The 19,050-nt window shown below is 42.4% G+C and overlaps 2 protein-coding genes across 2 annotated transcripts in view; both read right to left on the bottom strand.

Moving 5' to 3' along the window:
• Positions 1 to 1,287, bottom strand: part of LOC310784476 (torsin-2A-like) — a gene marked incomplete at its 5' end in the record, with an annotated part of 29,860 nt that extends 28,573 nt beyond the window's left edge. Inside the window, one exon of the mRNA XM_083645465.1 lies at positions 1,120 to 1,287. Coding sequence (XP_083501591.1) covers positions 1,120 to 1,287 — 168 coding nt within the window. The remainder of the gene's footprint in view (positions 1 to 1,119) is intronic.
• A 1,841-nt stretch (positions 1,288 to 3,128) lies between these two features.
• LOC310783875 (SH2 domain-containing protein 3C-like) lies at positions 3,129 to 18,495 on the bottom strand. The gene is made up of 4 exons (XM_083644776.1): positions 18,482 to 18,495; positions 6,055 to 6,166; positions 4,606 to 4,812; positions 3,129 to 4,439 (listed from the first exon to the last, which is right to left on the bottom strand). The coding sequence occupies exons 2-4, from the start codon at positions 6,077 to 6,079 to the stop codon at positions 4,255 to 4,257; spliced, it is 417 nt and encodes a 138-aa protein (XP_083500902.1). The 5' UTR covers positions 6,080 to 6,166; positions 18,482 to 18,495; the 3' UTR covers positions 3,129 to 4,254.
• Positions 18,496 to 19,050: the final 555 nt, after the last annotated feature.

Here is a 19,050-nt window from a genome sequence, read left to right as displayed (position 1 = left end):
GCGCTGTGGGCGGGACATTGCTCCAGACACAGAACTACTGTAGGAGGGGATTCTTCCAGGTGCAGCAGCCGCAAATTAGCGCATTTTTTTATTAAGTTATGATATCGGCAAACAGCCAATGAAAATGCCGATACAGATCTCCTCAGCGGACTAGGAGAAGGAGGAAAGTCTGTTGTTGAATTGAATTCGTTCATCATACAGTAGCCTAGGCTAGAAAATATTAATTTGGGCTAGGAGGAGCTGGAAATCCCTCTGCTCGCCTTTCAATGCGGGAGCGGGGGATTTCACCTGAAAGTACAGAGCAGCACGGTAATGTGGCCGTGCTGCTTGGCTCGTGTGAAAGCAATTTCTGTGGCGAGGCGGCTGGCTTTACGGGACTCCTAAACGGCTATTTTTCCGCGATCTGTGTATGAAAGAGCCTTATAGTCATCCTCATTTCAGACCATACATGTGTTTCAGCAGGCTTTCAGCAAATCTATCTATAGTGTCACCTGTTTCACAATAATACAATAACAATATCTTCAGAGATAGGATATAGGCCTAATTATCTGGTTTCTAGTCATTTATTTTTTGATGCACTGGTCCAGGTTTTTAGGTTTTATGCACCATATGATATCAAACATAAATTAGACAATAAGAAGTGTCAATTGTGCACTAGTCTCGCTGGCCAGCCTCCCCTCCCTACCGGGAGAGTCGTCTGGCTGCACAGAAACAGGCTACTGGGATAAACCCTCCCCTGCTCTACAGCTGCTCCCCATGCCGGATGTCCGCTCCCGGCTTATTACAAACTCTGTCATTGGCTCCGACCATGTCAATCAGAGTGGCTTCCGCTCCCTCCTCCCTGTGTGTCACTGTAAATAGTGCCTTGCCGCCTCAGTGAAAACAACGCTAACTTGCTAGCAAGCTAACGGCAGAAACCTACACGCTAGCTCGTTGCTACATGCTGAAAATGGCAAGTTGGATTGTTGGAAACTATTTTCCAAGGGCACTGCCGCCAAGCGCCGCCCATCGCAATCCCACTTTGGAGACCTGCGCCGCCAGACTCCTCTCCCGGTAGGGAGGGGAGTCTGGCCCGGTAGGGAGGGGAGTCTGGCCAGCGAGACTAATTGTGCACTGCACAATGGTCTCCAGACTTTTCCAAAGCTTGCCTTCTTTCTTTCCTTGCAGCAGCGTCTTCTTTGAGGTGGTCTGGAGTGGCTCCAGAGGGCAGTTGTATCCCATTATGGGTGCTGTTCCAGGTCTTCTGTCCTCTTTGTGGTCTGGGAGTGGCTCAAGCTGCTGGTCCATGTTGTTGTCGCAGGTTCAGGCTTGGTTGGCTGGGCTTTATGGATTTGTAAGGATTTATGACATCACCGATGACATCACATTTTCCTATGACATCCCTGATGATGTCACAATGCCTCAGTCTATAGCCGTTTTCCCACATGCGCTTTGTACCGCTAAATGACCGGAACGTGGTCTAATGCCTGCATGTGGGAAAGTCGTCGTGCCGGTATAAGCGCGACCCCGTCATCGCCGACATTTCACCAGTTTCGAGCCAGTCAGAAGAGCGGTATGCGCGATAACAGGCGCAAGTGTAGAACGGGTCCAGTCATTTGCCGGCATGGGCGAGGTGTACACACGTTGCTTAATGTTCCAGCGGGCATAATCGAATCATTCGCGCACATTAAAGCAAACTGGCGGAATGATCTTGTGATCTCTCCTCTCTGCTACCTGCTCGCTCTCTGGCCACAGTCGTTCAGTCCTCCTCCTTCAGTCACAGGCACAGCCTGACAGGGACACAGACGAAGCAAATGCACGAAGCGAAATGTGGAAGTATTTTGCTTACGTTGCCGACAGCGAAGGCAAGCCCGGACACATCAAACGAAGCCAGTCTGTAAAAAGTGCTTCAACGCGACGCAGGTGAAACGGATAAACAAGCAAACTTATTTCACCATCAAGAGTTTTGCCGACACGTCACTCCCCACCCGCTCTGCAGTGCCGCCCCGCCCCCCAACATACAGGCAATTTGGCTGCTAGATTCCCATATGCGAGAGCCGAAGTGTGAAGGGAAATGTCCGATATTGACTTACAGGTAATTTTCCGGTACGCATGGGGGAAAACGGCTTATGAGACTCGTCCAATTTATAGCCTACTACTACTACTAAGCATTTATCGCTGCTGCACCGCCACTGCCAGCCCTATTATTAGGAAGATAATACACAATGCTTCATACTGCTGTGTTGGTGTTTCATGGGTTTGGGCTCACTCACTTCAAACTGGAAACTGGAATCCCAACACACACAATGATGGAGTTAACATTCTTAATCATGTGTTTACAGATGGGATGTTATGAGCTAATTTACATTAAAAGTTGTCCAGTGTTGTTATGGGGTTTTTTTTTTTTTGGGGGGGGGGGGGGGGGGGGGGGGCAGTGGGAAGGGAGTCCATGTTTCAGAAAGACAGGTACATGTTGTTACAGTAGCCTACATTATATTATATTTACATTACATTATATTGCATTACATTATGCCATTTAGCAGACAAAGCGACAATAAGTTTAATAAGTAGAATACAAACAAAGGCTATACTGATAAATCAATCATTTTCTATCAGACAATGCTATTCAGTTCAACTGTTATTGTTATAAAACATGGCACTTGTTATGCATACGTTAATATACATCATGTATATCATACATCATACGTTATCGTACAATGAATACTGAAGTCCCAGCCTTCAGGCAGTTAAAGGAACACTCCGCCCATTTTCAACCAGCTTTGTATCATTAGAACATCAGTAGTATATCAGAAAACTGTAAACGGTTTTGAAGTTTGTCATTTAATTTGACAGTTATTGAGTGTTAAAGTGTGGACCAGTGACATCACTGGTCCACACTAACTCAAATTAATAACTCATTAACTCAAATCAACACTCAATAACTGTCAAACTAGATGAATGATGAATAGTTTGACAGTTATTGAGTGTTGATTTGAGTTAATGAGTTATTAATTTGAGTTAGTGTGGACCAATGATGTCACTGGTCCACACTTTAACACTCAATAACTGTCAAATTAAATGACAGACTTCAAAACCGTTTACAGTTTTCTGATATACTACTGATGTTCTAATGATACAAAGCTGGTTGAAAATGGGCGGAGTGTTCCTTTAAGACATTTGTTCACACGGGGCAGACAGGAGATGTCCCTCAGAGATCCATAGAGACAGTCCGCATGTCTGGGAACACCCACAAAATGTTAAACGGCTGGCGCGCGAGTGGGGTAAAACCGCCCATATATCTTATGGGCTGACTCACCAAAAGACGGTGCTGCGGCTCTAAACTACATGTTTGGGGGTTCTAGAGCAGAACACAAGACGTCTGCTCAGATGTGCGTTTACTGCGGTGGTTAAATCCCCGATCGTGTCTGCCTGGGCTGGGCTATCAGCTAAATTCTAACTTTGCTGAATGGATAGAACGGGGTTGTTTTACCCCACCCTGACCACGCCCCCAGCCAGGCTGAGCCAGCTAAACCAGCGTGTATGATGAGACGTGGCCTCAACCTATGGCTCAGCTGCAGCTTACTGTCATGGAAAATGTGTTTCTGCCATACCCCACCTGTCACAGTACCACCTCACCTGTCACAGTACCACCCCACCTGTCACAGTACCACCTCACCTGTCACTGTACCACCTCACCTGTCACAGTACCACCCCACCTGTCACAGTACCACCCCACCTGTCACAGTACCACCTCACCTGTCACAGTACCACCCCACCTGTCACAGTACCACCCCACCTGTCACAGTACCACCCCACCTGTACCACCCCACCTGTCACAGTACCACCCCACCTGTCACAGTACCGTTTGTTTTCACACGTTTTGTTCACAGTTCAGTTCTGTTTGGAATGGATCAGAATGGATTTGCTAACCCTGAGTACAGCAGTAGTGATTCTCAACCTTTTTCATATCAAGAACCGCATATTGTCCCCATCTGGAGCCCATATTGCCCCCAAGCCTCAATGTTTAAAAATGCTGCTATTAGGAATTAATAAGGCCTGTGTTGACATAGGCTCCTGCTGAAGTGTACTTGAGCAAAACACAGAAAATACCAGAAAAGAACCATTATTCCCAACAGGGATCAGCAAAGCATCACATTATGTTAGCTTCTACACCTCTTGGGTTTGGTTTGAGTTGGGACAGAAAATCGTCATGTTCTGTCTCAAATGTTGGTCCTGGTCCTGGTCCTGGTCTGTTGTAGGTTCAGTCACTGAGGTTTAAAGGTAGTCATTAGGTCTCGTCCGGCCGGGCGGCTCCAGCTTGTTGGACAAGGCGGTCAACACCTGATGGAACTTGGCGTAGCGCTGAGCCTGGCTCTCCTCGGCTCCCCTGCTCCCCCACAGCAGCCTCATCTGGAAGTCGGTTAGGAAGAGCTCCATCAGCTCCGCCCGCTCCTGGAAACCTGCAGCATCACAACGAAACGAACGCACCTTCAGGTTATTACAGCATCAACGAGAACATGAACAGTTTCTACCCCCACATGGCTATGAGGCTCACAAACAAGCCGCCTGCCCCCCACTGACTTTGAGACTTCCAAGTTTGGTTTGGGCGTTGGAGCCGTGGTTTACCTTGTAGTTTGGTTTGGGCGTTGGAGCCGTAGATGCCCCCAAGCTGTGCGATGGTCCTGGCCGCCCCCAGGTGGAACATGAGCACATCCACCCCAGCCTCCACCGTCTCCCAGGGCTCCACCCCCTCGCCCAGCGCCACGCTCTTCTCCAGAAGGGACAGGAGGGGCACCACATGGGGGAAGGTGGTACTGGACAGAGGGCAGCTCTCTGGAGAGAGAGAGGGAGCGACAGAAAGAGAGAGAAACAGACAGGGAGATGGCGAGAGAGACAGACAGAGACAGGCAGAGAGAGAGACAGAAAGAAAGAGACAGACAGACAGACAGACAGACAGACAGTCAGACAGACAGACAGACAGACAGACAGACAGGCAGACAGACAGACAGACAGAAAGAGAGAGAGGATAAACACCAGCTCATCTATTTCAGCGTAGCCCATAGACGAGAATGGCGATGATGCAGCAAAAAATCAAGACCTACAAAGTATGACACTCTATTAAATTTCTGTGAACAAAACAATAAATCTATATTTTCTGTCGTTGCTTTTTCTAAGTTCTAATAACCTATATATATATATATAGGTTGTCTAAGTTCTAATAATTTATGTGAAATGTACAGTATATGGTGCGGTGTCAATGATTTGTCTTTACCTTTTAACGGTTGTTAAACAACAGCAAGATAATTTAAATCTTGTTGTTTTTCCTGCTCCTCTCTTGAACAGAGGTTTGCTAGCTTGTTAGCATTTTGTGACTTCCACACAATTCAATTCTAATGATCAACAGTTGTTTGACATTAGTAAAAAGGTTTTTGGCAAATAACAATAACAAATACATTTATTACATTCAATTATTAGAACACGGAAAAAGCAACCACATAAAATGTTGATTGTTTTTATAATATATTTAAATAAACAAACACACAAACAAACAAATAAATAATTCCCTCTGATAAATACAAAAGTAAATACATGTATAAAATAACATGCAGAGAATCTCTAGAGAGAGAAGAATAATTCGAGTAAAACTATGTAATCAAGAAAACATTGATTTATGCTCACTGTTATTCATTTATATGTATTTATTTCTGAATTTCTATGATATATATGATGAGTTAATTTGCAAAAACAGGCATCTGTTTGTATTTTTTTATGGTGAGGTGATGTTATGGTCAATTTTTTAATTGATGAATCTATATTGTAATAGTTGTATTTTTTGTATATTTTTATTATCAATCATAATTCAAACATATTCATCTGATCATTTTCACATAAATCACCTCGATAATGTTTTTTTATGTGCACTGACTACAGGGAGTATCAAACAGGTGTTGTTTATTCATGTTAAGAATGGCATTTACCTGTTTTTGCAAATGAAGCCTTCACACACACATGTATATACTATTTTTTGCATTTATTAATATAAATCCCCCAGCTGAGAGGAGACAGAGTGTCTACCTCTCCCGTCGTTCAGGCTCTTCATGAAGGGCTTAAGTGTTTTCTCGTACAGGATGGCGCCCTCTGTGTGTCGTTGCCGTAACACCGTCCAGGTCCGCTCCAGACGGGACACCTGACACACACACACACACACACACACACACACACACACACACACACACACACACACACACACACACACACACACACACACACACACACACAGAGCCCTCAGTCAACACCCAAAAGCCCATACAGCTGCAGGTAAGAGTAGATTAAAGGTCCCATAGCTCAGACATGGTGTAACACAGAACTGGCGGGCTATCTTAGCCCTGGGCTAACTTAGTTTGTTTTATTTTTTGTGTTTTAAATGTAGTGTTTTTTGCTTGTGTGTCTTCTTATTGGACCTTATGTGTCTGTCAATAAAGAGTTGATGATGATTAGCCCATTTTCACACACACATTAGTTAACCTAAAGCTTTAGGACTCCACACAGAAAGGCCCTTTCGTTGCAGGCTAGGCTACATTTTAATTAAGCCCTACTTACCACTTTGGAATATGTTTTTATATATTAATCTTTGTGCTCTCAAGTAGCCTAGATACGTTGTTTGACCCCGCCGATCGATTGCAGCTGAACGGTGAGTGGAGAAATATCACTAAACCGGTATAAAAAGGTTACATAAACGTCTCCGTTGCGCACGGTGCCATGTGCGCAACGGAGCTGAGGCTGACGTTGGGTTGGACATGGTCATACATGCCAGAATAGCCTACTACTATCTAAGCCAGGGGTGGCCAAACGTTTTTGTGCCGCATACAGAAAAATATAAGGAGTCGCGGGCCAAACAATATATACAGTATATAATGTTTTGGTGAGGGGTTCCTATATGAAGGAAACCCCCAGGGAGCATGGGGAGAACATGCAAACTCCACACAGAAAGGCCCTTTTTGACGACCCCACCCGGGCGGTGGGCACTCGAGGACATGCGGACGGGCACGCACTCCTTCAGAGCTCACAGCGTCCCAGGTGAGAGTCGAACCCAGGACCTTCTAGCTGTGAGGCGACAGCTCTACCACTGAGCCACCATGCCCGACCCCCCCCCCCGACCCCCATGTTGAGAACCACTGGTGTAGGCTACGTGAGTTTTAATACATGTAGGCTATGTGAGGTTTTTACATTTTAAAACATGTAGGCTATGTGAGGTTTTTTTACGCACATTTCTGACTTTTCTTGACTTTTTTCTTAGAATGCTCCGGTGGCCCCAGCTGCAGCAAGATAACATTTCACCTACACACAGTGACCTTCTTCATCTTCTTCTTCCGTTTGGTTTTACGGCGGTTCACAGTGACCTTAATACACCATCGTAAAAACATTGGCTGTCCCTTGTTACATGATGAGGCCCACATGACTTGACTGTATGAATGTCAGTCATGCCATTGTATTGATCCTGAGTAAGATAACATGGTCATAGTGCAACATGACCAACTTTACAACAGCGTTCATAGTCTAATGGAGTCAAGGGTTATGCAACGATAAGCTCTTGAGTTATACTGCAGAGAAACACTGACAACCATGGCAGTCATGACAACCAATTACATGACCTGCTAGAAGTTGTTCATTTTGACCTGGCTATCCAGAGATTTATTCAGTCATGTTATCGAGAACAGACACACAGCTGTGTTGGAATCATGCATAATTTAACAGTGAGTAAGATGTGGCAGATGAGAGTTCCGCACAAGACCTTTAAACGGGAGCTATTTGGTGTACGGATGACAAAAATATGTTTTTTTCCAGGCAGGATCCCGATCCACGATCTTATCATTATTCTTTTACATGTTGATTAAAGGGATAGGGCAACATTTTTGGAGATTCGCCTATTTGCCATATTGCCGATAGTAAAAGTAGAATCTAGATGTCTTTATCTTCACTGTGTGTGCAGTACAAACAGCAGTACAGGCCTTACTGCTATTTAGCTTAGCACAATTCCAACAGCGCTACAAACACTCACAATGTAGCCTACATGTAGTGACTCGTGTACTCACCCCGTGATGAAATAACCTAAAGTTGTGGGAAACGGTCATTTTTTAAGTAAATCCATAGCGAGAACTAGAGGCAGTTCTAAGGCTTTCATAATGTATAAAGCTGTTTAGCTGAGGCAGCTCTAAGGCTTTCATAATGTATAAAGCTGTTTACCTGAGGCAGCTCTAAGGCTTTCATAATGTATAAAGCTGTTTACCTGAGGCAGCTCTAAGGCTTTCATAATGTATAAAGCTGTTTACCTGAGGCAGCTCTAATGCTTTCATAATGTATAAAGCTGTTTACCTGAGGCAGCTCTAAGGCTTTCATAATGTATAAAGCTGTTTACCTGAGGCAGCTCTAAGGCTTTCATAATGTATAAAGCTGTTTAGCTGAGGCAGCTCTAAGGCTTTCATAATGTATAAAGCTGTTTACCTGAGGCAGCTCTAAGGCTTTCATAATGTATAAAGCTGTTTACCTGAGGCAGCTCTAAGGCTTTCATAATGTATAAAGCTGTTTACCTGAGGCAGCTCTAATGCTTTCATAATGTATAAAGCTGTTTACCTGAGGCAGCTCTAAGGCTTTCATAATGTATAAAGCTGTTTACCTGAGGCAGCTCTAAGGCTTTCATAATGTATAAAGCTGTTTACCTGAGGCAGCTCTAAGGCTTTCATAATGTATAAAGCTGTTTACCTGAGGCAGCTCTAAGACTTTCATAATGTATAAAGCTGTTTACCTGAGGCAGCTCTAAGGCTTTCATAATGTATAAAGCTGTTTACCTGAGGCAGCTCTAAGACTTTCATAATGTATAAAGCTGTTTACCTGAGGCAGCTCTAAGGCTTTCATAATGTATAAAGCTGTTTACCTGAGGCAGCTCTAAGACTTTCATAATGTATAAAGCTGTTTACCTGATGCCTGGTTCAGACTACACGAATTCAGCCCGATTTTAGACCGATTTGGTCGTGCGCGACAGATTTTCAGCGTCGGGCCCGAATATGACCGTCGGGGACGACGATCGGCCGTCTTCACCTCTTGTAGTGTGACATAATCAAAGACCAGCGTCGGGACCAGTCGGGACGTCTAGGACGCCTCACGACGCCCTGACGAAAAGACTGGCATGTCAGTCTTTTGGACATGGTTTCGCCTAGTGTGACACCCCGGAAGACAGGTATCAGGTCCTGGGGAGACCGCTCCCCGCTCGATACAGATTTCACCCGCTCGCACTCACCGCTCCGCTCCGCTCAAAAGAATAAAAGAGATAAAAAGGCCAGGGTGTTTTAATTTGCGTTTAAACGCCTGGGCAATGGGCATTGCTCACTACAAATAACATGAGCTCAGCAGAGTCGGCTGCATGTTCGTTTTTTCTTCCTTCTCGTCTCGCAGCAGCTGGCAAGAAAATAGTGGGCGTGCACATGAAGTAAGTTGGAGGCTGGAGCGGACATCACAGTGCATCACAGCAGAGCCTGTCACTCATCCAAATAACGTTAATTCTGCAAGGGATATATATAGCACCTGGATTACATACATGTTTTACATAGGGTTGTGTTTGGATTTCAATGTTTTATTTTGCCCAATATTGAAATGTTTTACAATTGCATGTTGTGCTAACATAAACATTATTTCTATCTACCACTTTAGCCTATTTAGGCTGATTTGGTTGCTATTTCTTGTCAATGTAGTGGCCTCAATGCATGCTGGGAGATTTCGTTCACAGGTCCGCCTCCCCGACGACCTGTGAACTCGCTGACGACAGCAGACGACGTGATGACGGTGGCATACGATGCTCTGTCGGTGTTAAGCGAGAATACACTTGTAGTGTGGCCAGTCTCCCGACCAAGACATGTCACGAATTTATGGCAGTATGATGGCCTCGTCTGACATGGTGACATCGTGAACGACAAAAAATATCGTGTAGTCTGATCCTGGCATGAGGCAGCTCTAAGGCTTTCATAATGTATAAAGCTGTTTACCTGAGGCAGCTCTAAGGCTTTCATAATGTATAAAGCTGTTTACCTGAGGCAGCTCTAAGGCTTTCATAATGTATAAAGCTGTTTACCTGAGGCAGCTCTAAGGCTTTCATAATGTATAAAGCTGTTTACCTGAGGCAGCTCTAAGGCTTTCATAATGTATAAAGCTGTTTACCTGAGGCAGCTCTAAGGCTTTCATAATGTATAAAGCTGTTTACCTGAGGCAGCTCTAAGGCTTTCATAATGTATAAAGCTGTTTACCTGAGGCAGCTCTAAGGCTTTCATAATGTATAAAGCTGTTTACCTGAGGCAGCTCTAAGGCTTTCATAATGTATAAAGCTGTTTACCTGAGGCAGCTCCAAGGCTTTCATAATGTATAAAGCTGTTTACCTGAGGCAGCTCTAAGACTTTCATAATGTATAAAGCTGTTTACCTGAGGCAGCTCTAAGGCTTTCATAATGTATAAAGCTGTTTACCTGAGGCAGCTCTAAGACTTTCATAATGTATAAAGCTGTTTACCTGAGGCAGCTCTAACGCTTTCATAATGTATAAAGCTGTTTACCTGAGGCAGCTCTAAGACTTTCATAATGTATAAAGCTGTTTACCTGAGGCAGCTCTAAGGCTTTCATAATGTATAAAGCTGTTTACCTGAGGCACCTCTAAGACTTTCATAATGTATAAAGCTGTTTACCTGAGGCAGCTCTAAGGCTTTCATAATGTATAAAGCTGTTTACCTGAGGCAGCTCTAACGCTTTCATAATGTATAAAGCTGTTTACCTGAGGCAGCTCTAAGGCTTTCATAATGTATAAAGCTGTTTACCTGAGGCAGCTCTAAGACTTTCATAATGTATAAAGCTGTTTACCTGAGGCAGCTCTAACGCTTTCATAATGTATAAAGCTGTTTACCTGAGGCAGCTCTAACGCTTTCATAATGTATAAAGCTGTTTACCTGAGGCAGCTCTAAGGCTTTCATAATGTATAAAGCTGTTTACCTGAGGCAGCTCTAAGGCTTTCATAATGTATAAAGCTTTTTACCTGAGGCAGCTCTAAGACTTTCATAATGTATAAAGCTGTTTACCTGAGGCAGCTCTAAGGCTTTCATAATGTATAAAGCTGTTTACCTGAGGCAGCTCTAAGGCTTTCATAATGTATAAAGCTGTTTACCTGAGGCAGCTCTAAGACTTTCATAATGTATAAAGCTGTTTACCTGAGGCAGCTCTAAGACTTTCATAATGTATAAAGCTGTTTACCTGAGGCAGCTCTAAGGCTTTCATAATGTATAAAGCTGTTTACCTGAGGCAGCTCTAAGGCTTTCATAATGTATAAAGCTGTTTACCTGAGGCAGCTCTAAGGCTTTCATAATGTATAAAGCTGTTTACCTGAGGCAGCTCTAAGGCTTTCATAATGTATAAAGCTGTTTACCTGAGGCAGCTCTAAGGCTTTCATAATGTATAAAGCTGTTTACCTGAGGCAGCTCTAAGGCTTTCATAATGTATAAAGCTGTTTACCTGAGGCAGCTCTAAGACTTTCATAATGTATAAAGCTGTTTACCTGAGGCAGCTCTAAGACTTTCATAATGTATAAAGCTGTTTACCTGAGGCAGCTCTAACGCTTTCATAATGTATAAAGCTGTTTACCTGAGGCAGCTCTAAGACTTTCATAATGTATAAAGCTGTTTACCTGAGGCAGCTCTAAGGCTTTCATAATGTATAAAGCTGTTTACCTGAGGCACCTCTAAGACTTTCATAATGTATAAAGCTGTTTACCTGAGGCAGCTCTAAGGCTTTCATAATGTATAAAGCTGTTTACCTGAGGCAGCTCTAACGCTTTCATAATGTATAAAGCTGTTTACCTGAGGCAGCTCTAAGGCTTTCATAATGTATAAAGCTGTTTACCTGAGGCAGCTCTAAGACTTTCATAATGTATAAAGCTGTTTACCTGAGGCAGCTCTAACGCTTTCATAATGTATAAAGCTGTTTACCTGAGGCAGCTCTAACGCTTTCATAATGTATAAAGCTGTTTACCTGAGGCAGCTCTAAGGCTTTCATAATGTATAAAGCTGTTTACCTGAGGCAGCTCTAAGGCTTTCATAATGTATAAAGCTTTTTACCTGAGGCAGCTCTAAGACTTTCATAATGTATAAAGCTGTTTACCTGAGGCAGCTCTAAGGCTTTCATAATGTATAAAGCTGTTTACCTGAGGCAGCTCTAAGGCTTTCATAATGTATAAAGCTGTTTACCTGAGGCAGCTCTAAGACTTTCATAATGTATAAAGCTGTTTACCTGAGGCAGCTCTAAGACTTTCATAATGTATAAAGCTGTTTACCTGAGGCAGCTCTAAGGCTTTCATAATGTATAAAGCTGTTTACCTGAGGCAGCTCTAAGGCTTTCATAATGTATAAAGCTGTTTACCTGAGGCAGCTCTAAGGCTTTCATAATGTATAAAGCTGTTTACCTGAGGCAGCTCTAAGGCTTTCATAATGTATAAAGCTGTTTACCTGAGGCAGCTCTAAGGCTTTCATAATGTATAAAGCTGTTTACCTGAGGCAGCTCTAAGGCTTTCATAATGTATAAAGCTGTTTACCTGAGGCAGCTCTAAGACTTTCATAATGTATAAAGCTGTTTACCTGAGGCAGCTCTAAGGCTTTCATAATGTATAAAGCTGTTTACCTGAGGCAGCTCTAAGGCTTTCATAATGTATAAAGCTGTTTACCTGAGGCAGCTCTAAGGCTTTCATAATGTATAAAGCTGTTTACCTGAGGCAGCTCTAAGACTTTCATAATGTATAAAGCTGTTTACCTGAGGCAGCTCTAAGGCTTTCATAATGTATAAAGCTGTTTACCTGAGGCAGCTCTAAGACTTTCATAATGTATAAAGCTGTTTACCTGAGGCAGCTCTAACGCTTTCATAATGTATAAAGCTGTTTACCTGAGGCAGCTCTAAGACTTTCATAATGTATAAAGCTGTTTACCTGAGGCAGCTCTAAGGCTTTCATAATGTATAAAGCTGTTTACCTGAGGCACCTCTAAGACTTTCATAATGTATAAAGCTGTTTACCTGAGGCAGCTCTAAGGCTTTCATAATGTATAAAGCTGTTTACCTGAGGCAGCTCTAACGCTTTCATAATGTATAAAGCTGTTTACCTGAGGCAGCTCTAAGGCTTTCATAATGTATAAAGCTGTTTACCTGAGGCAGCACTAAGACTTTCATAATGTATAAAGCTGTTTACCTGAGGCAGCTCTAACGCTTTCATAATGTATAAAGCTGTTTACCTGAGGCAGCTCTAACGCTTTCATAATGTATAAAGCTGTTTACCTGAGGCAGCTCTAAGGCTTTCATAATGTATAAAGCTGTTTACCTGAGGCAGCTCTAAGGCTTTCATAATGTATAAAGCTTTTTACCTGAGGCAGCTCTAAAGCCCATGGCACACCAAACGAACATTCTCAAACAAACACAAACAAACACGAACAAAGACAAATGTTCGTTTGGTGTGCCATAGCTGTCTGTCCTTGTCTGTTCGTGTTTGGCGATGTTCGGCGATGTTCTGTCATGTTTGCCAGGATTCGACTTGTTCAATCCGGCGTTGTTCGCTGTTCGCTGTTGTCTGGTAACTTCCCATGTTTTCAGTCGCGTATCCATGGAAACGGAGCTCACGCATGCGTGCCTAATGCCTGCGGTTGTCTGGTCAGTTTGGTCAGAGGCAGAGCCTCCTAACGTTACACGCGACGCAGCAAACATACGTTTCTCTGCCAACCATGTGCCATCACACTGGGCATCAACAACACTAGCGGGAGACTTCTCCCATGCACTCCCGCAAATAAGTAATGTTTTGCGCAGCAAGGTTACATAATGAGGGGGAGAGAGAACATCCATGACGGCTAACAACGAGCTATGCTAATAACTAGCTAGCCGTTCAGAAACACATGTAAACAGCCGTGTGATCACTGAGAACGTCAGTAAAATAAGGAGAGAGCTGCAGGTGCTTATGCAGAACTAGTGCACGATTAAGTGCACAGTGGGTAATGACCCGCTGTGATGAAGAATATAGCGAGATTAACCAGGTTGATAGCAGAGAAAACACTGTTGCAGCTGCCATCAGCAGGACCTCCAAGCTTCAACTAGCGTTGCCTGCGGTTGCCTGTCACATGACGCCTTCATGGTCCCTCGATAAAGTCTGCAGAAATATGCACGTTCCCTCACCTCTCTCTCAAGAAGCGTCACGTGAGTGTGGCGTTTAAGGCCATCTGTCGCTACAAAAGAAATAAACTGGGTGTATCATTGTATTACTCGACAGATGTATAACTAACTTTGTCAGTCTGAGCCATCTTCTATGTGCTGTAACACAGTGCAGTTTCTATTTTTCTGGTGTTTCTTTTTTACATGTTTGGGACTGTTGTGCTGAATATGTTTGGTCGGTGTGCCATGCTTTCAAACAATCTCCAACATCTGCCAACATTCACAGACAATTGTCTGTTGGTGTTTGTTGGTGTTTGTTGGAGAATGTTTGATTGGTGTGCCATGGGCTTAAGACTTTCATAATGTATAAAGCTGTTTACCTGAGGCAGCTCTAAGGCTTTCATAATGTATAAAGCTGTTTACCTGAGGCAGCTCTAAGGCTTTCATAATGTATAAAGCTGTTTACCTCAGGCAGCTCTAAGACTTTCATAATGTATAAAGCTGTTTACCTGAGGCAGCTCTAACGCTTTCATAATGTATAAAGCTGTTTACCTGAGGCAGCTCTAAGACTTTCATAATGTATAAAGCTGTTTACCTGAGGCAGCTCTAATACTTTCATAATGTATAAAGCTGTTTACCTGAGGCAGCTCTAAGGCTTTCATAATGTATAAAGCTGTTTACCTGAGGCAGCTCTAAGACTTTCATAATGTATAAAGCTGTTTACCTGAGGCAGCTCTAACGCTTTCATAATGTATAAAGCTGTTTACCTGAGGCAGCTCTAAGACTTTCATAATGTATAAAGCTGTTTACCTGAGGCAGCTCTAAGACTTTCATAATGTATAAAGCTGTTTACCTGAGGCAGCTCTAAGGCTTTCATAATGTATAAAGCTGTTTACCTGAGGCAGCTCTAAGACTTTCATAATGTATAAAGCTGTTTACCTGAGGCAGCTCTAAGGCTTTCATAATGTATAAAGCTGTTTACCTGAGGCAGCTCTAAGACTTTCATAATGTATAAAGCTGTTTACCTGAGGCAGCTCTAAGGCTTTCATAATGTATAAAGCTGTTTACCTGAGGCAGCTCTAAGGCTTTCATAATGTATAAAGCTGTTTACCTGAGGCAGCTCTAAGGCTTTCATAATGTATAAAGCTGTTTACCTGAGGCAGCTCTAAGGCTTTCATAATGTATAAAGCTGTTTACCTGAGGCAGCTCTAAGGCTTTCATAATGTATAAAGCTGTTTACCTGAGGCAGCTCTAAGGCTTTCATAATGTATAAAGCTGTTTACCTGAGGCAGCTCTAAGACTTTCATAATGTATAAAGCTGTTTACCTGAGGCAGCTCTAAGGCTTTCATAATGTATAAAGCTGTTTACCTGAGGCAGCTCTAAGGCTTTCATAATGTATAAAGCTGTTTACCTGAGGCAGCTCTAAGGCTTTCATAATGTATAAAGCTGTTTACCTGAGGCAGCTCTAAGGCTTTCATAATGTATAAAGCTGTTTACCTGAGGCAGCTCTAAGACTTTCATAATGTATAAAGCTGTTTACCTGAGGCAGCTCTAAGGCTTTCATAATGTATAAAGCTGTTTACCTGAGGCAGCTCTAAGGCTTTCATAATGTATAAAGCTGTTTACCTGAGGCAGCTCTAAGGCTTTCATAATGTATAAAGCTGTTTACCTGAGGCAGCTCTAAGACTTTCATAATGTATAAAGCTGTTTACCTGAGGCAGCTCTAAGGCTTTCATAATGTATAAAGCTGTTTACCTGAGGCAGCTCTAAGACTTTCATAATGTATAAAGCTGTTTACCTGAGGCAGCTCTAAGGCTTTCATAATGTATAAAGCTGTTTACCTGAGGCAGCTCTAAGACTTTCATAATGTATAAAGCTGTTTACCTGAGGCAGCTCTAAGGCTTTCATAATGTATAAAGCTGTTTACCTGAGGCACCTCTAAGACTTTCATAATGTATAAAGCTGTTTACCTGAGGCAGCTCTAAGGCTTTCATAATGTATAAAGCTGTTTACCTGAGGCAGCTCTAACGCTTTCATAATGTATAAAGCTGTTTACCTGAGGCAGCTCTAAGGCTTTCATAATGTATAAAGCTGTTTACCTGAGGCAGCTCTAAGACTTTCATAATGTATAAAGCTGTTTACCTGAGGCAGCTCTAACGCTTTCATAATGTATGAAGCTGTTTACCTGAGGCAGCTCTAACGCTTTCATAATGTATAAAGCTGTTTACCTGAGGCAGCTCTAAGGCTTTCATAATGTATAAAGCTGTTTACCTGAGGCAGCTCTAAGGCTTTCATAATGTATAAAGCTTTTTACCTGAGGCAGCTCTAAGACTTTCATAATGTATAAAGCTGTTTACCTGAGGCAGCTCTAAGGCTTTCATAATGTATAAAGCTGTTTACCTGAGGCAGCTCTAAGGCTTTCATAATGTATAAAGCTGTTTACCTGAGGCAGCTCTAAGACTTTCATAATGTATAAAGCTGTTTACCTGAGGCAGCTCTAACGCTTTCATAATGTATAAAGCTGTTTACCTGAGGCAGCTCTAAGACTTTCATAATGTATAAAGCTGTTTACCTGAGGCAGCTCTAATACTTTCATAATGTATAAAGCTGTTTACCTGAGGCAGCTCTAAGGCTTTCATAATGTATAAAGCTGTTTACCTGAGGCAGCTCTAAGACTTTCATAATGTATAAAGCTGTTTACCTGAGGCAGCTCTAACGCTTTCATAATGTATAAAGCTGTTTACCTGAGGCAGCTCTAAGACTTTCATAATGTATAAAGCTGTTTACCTGAGGCAGCTCTAAGACTTTCATAATGTATAAAGCTGTTTACCTGAGGCAGCTCTAAGGCTTTCATAATGTATAAAGCTGTTTACCTGAGGCAGCTCTAAGACTTTCATAATGTATAAAGCTGTTTACCTGAGGCAGCTCTAAGGCTTTCATAATGTATAAAGCTGTTTACCTGAGGCAGCTCTAAGACTTTCATAATGTATAAAGCTGTTTACCTGAGGCAGCTCTAAGGCTTTCATAATGTATAAAGCTGTTTACCTGAGGCAGCTCTAAGGCTTTCATAATGTATAAAGCTGTTTACCTGAGGCAGCTCTAAGGCTTTCATAATGTATAAAGCTGTTTACCTGAGGCAGCTCTAAGGCTTTCATAATGTATAAAGCTGTTTACCTGAGGCAGCTCTAAGGCTTTCATAATGTATAAAGCTGTTTACCTGAGGCAGCTCTAAGGCTTTCATAATGTATAAAGCTGTTTACCTGAGGCAGCTCTAAGACTTTCATAATGTATAAAGCTGTTTACCTGAGGCAGCTCTAAGGCTTTCATAATGTATAAAGCTGTTTACCTGAGGCAGCTCTAAGGCTTTCATAATGTATAAAGCTGTTTACCTGAGGCAGCTCTAAGGCTTTCATAATGTATAAAGCTGCTTACCTGAGGCAGCTCTAAGGCTTTCATAATGTATAAAGCTGTTTACCTGAGGCAGCTCTAAGACTTTCATAATGTATAAAGCTGTTTACCTGAGGCAGCTCTAACGCTTTCATAATGTATAAAGCTGTTTACCTGAGGCAGCTCTAAGACTTTCATAATGTATAAAGCTGTTTACCTGAGGCAGCTCTAAGGCTTTCATAATGTATAAAGCTGTTTACCTGAGGCAGCTCTAAGACTTTCATAATGTATAAAGCTGTTTACCTGAGGCAGCTCTAAGGCTTTCATAATGTATAAAGCTGTTTACCTGAGGCAGCTCTAACGCTTTCATAATGTATAAAGCTGTTTACCTGAGGCAGCTCTAAGGCTTTCATAATGTATAAAGCTGTTTACCTGAGGCAGCTCTAAGACTTTCATAATGTATAAAGCTGTTTACCTGAGGCAGCTCTAACGCTTTCATAATGTATAAAGCTGTTTACCTGAGGCAGCTCTAACGCTTTCATAATGTATAAAGCTGTTTACCTGAGGCAGCTCTAAGGCTTTCATAATGTATAAAGCTGTTTACCTGAGGCAGCTCTAAGGCTTTCATAATGTATAAAGCTTTTTACCTGAGGCAGCTCTAAGACTTTCATAATGTATAAAGCTGTTTACCTGAGGCAGCTCTAAGGCTTTCATAATGTATAAAGCTGTTTACCTGAGGCAGCTCTAAGACTTTCATAATGTATAAAGCTGTTTACCTGAGGCAGCTCTAACGCTTTCATAATGTATAAAGCTGTTTACCTGAGGCAGCTCTAAGACTTTCATAATGTATAAAGCTGTTTACCTGAGGCAGCTCTAATACTTTCATAATGTATAAAGCTGTTTACCTGAGGCAGTTCTAAGGCTTTCATAATGTATAAAGCTGTTTACCTGAGGCAGCTCTAAGACTTTCATAATGTACAAGCTGTTTACCTGAGGCAGTTCTAAGGCTTTCATGATGTATAAAGCTGTTTACCTGAGGCAGCTCTAAGGCTTTCATAATGTACAAGCTGTTTACCTGAGGCAGCTCTAAGGCTTTCATAATGTATAAAGCTGTTTACCTGAGGCAGCTCTAAGACTTTCATAATGTATAAAGCTGTTTACCTGAGGCAGCTCTAAGGCTTTCATAATGTATAAAGCTGTTTACCTGAGGCAGCTCTAAGGCTTTCATAATGTATAAAGCTGTTTACCTGAGGCAGCTCTAAGACTTTCATAATGTATAAAGCTGTTTACCTGAGGCAGTTCTAAGGCTTTCATAATGTATAAAGCTGTTTACCTGAGGCAGCTCTAAGACTTTCATAATGTATAAAGCTGTTTACCTGAGGCAGCTCTAAGGCTTTCATAATGTATAAAGCTGTTTACCTGAGGCAGCTCTAAGGCTTTCATAATGTATAAAGCTGTTTACCTGAGGCAGCTC

The sequence above is a fragment of the Poromitra crassiceps genome (genome assembly GCF_964638095.1).
Source record: "Poromitra crassiceps genome assembly, chromosome: 10".
Lineage (NCBI taxonomy): Eukaryota > Metazoa > Chordata > Actinopteri > Beryciformes > Melamphaidae > Poromitra > Poromitra crassiceps.
Note: the sequence above shows the minus strand (reverse complement) of the source record. Positions and strands in the feature narration are given on the sequence as shown.

What these genes read in the sequence shown, in the direction of transcription:
- LOC310783875 (XM_083644776.1), bottom strand. Translation starts at nt 6,079, where the DNA reads ATGAAGAGCCTGAACGACGGGAGAG. An exon ending in GAGCCTGAACGACGGGAGAG is followed by an intron (nt 4,813 to 6,054) that starts GTAGACACTCTG and finishes CTCTCTCTCCAG; the next exon opens with AGAGCTGCCCTCTGTCCAGT. An exon ending in CGCCCAAACCAAACTACAAG is followed by an intron (nt 4,440 to 4,605) that starts GTAAACCACGGC and finishes GTGATGCTGCAG; the next exon opens with GTTTCCAGGAGCGGGCGGAG.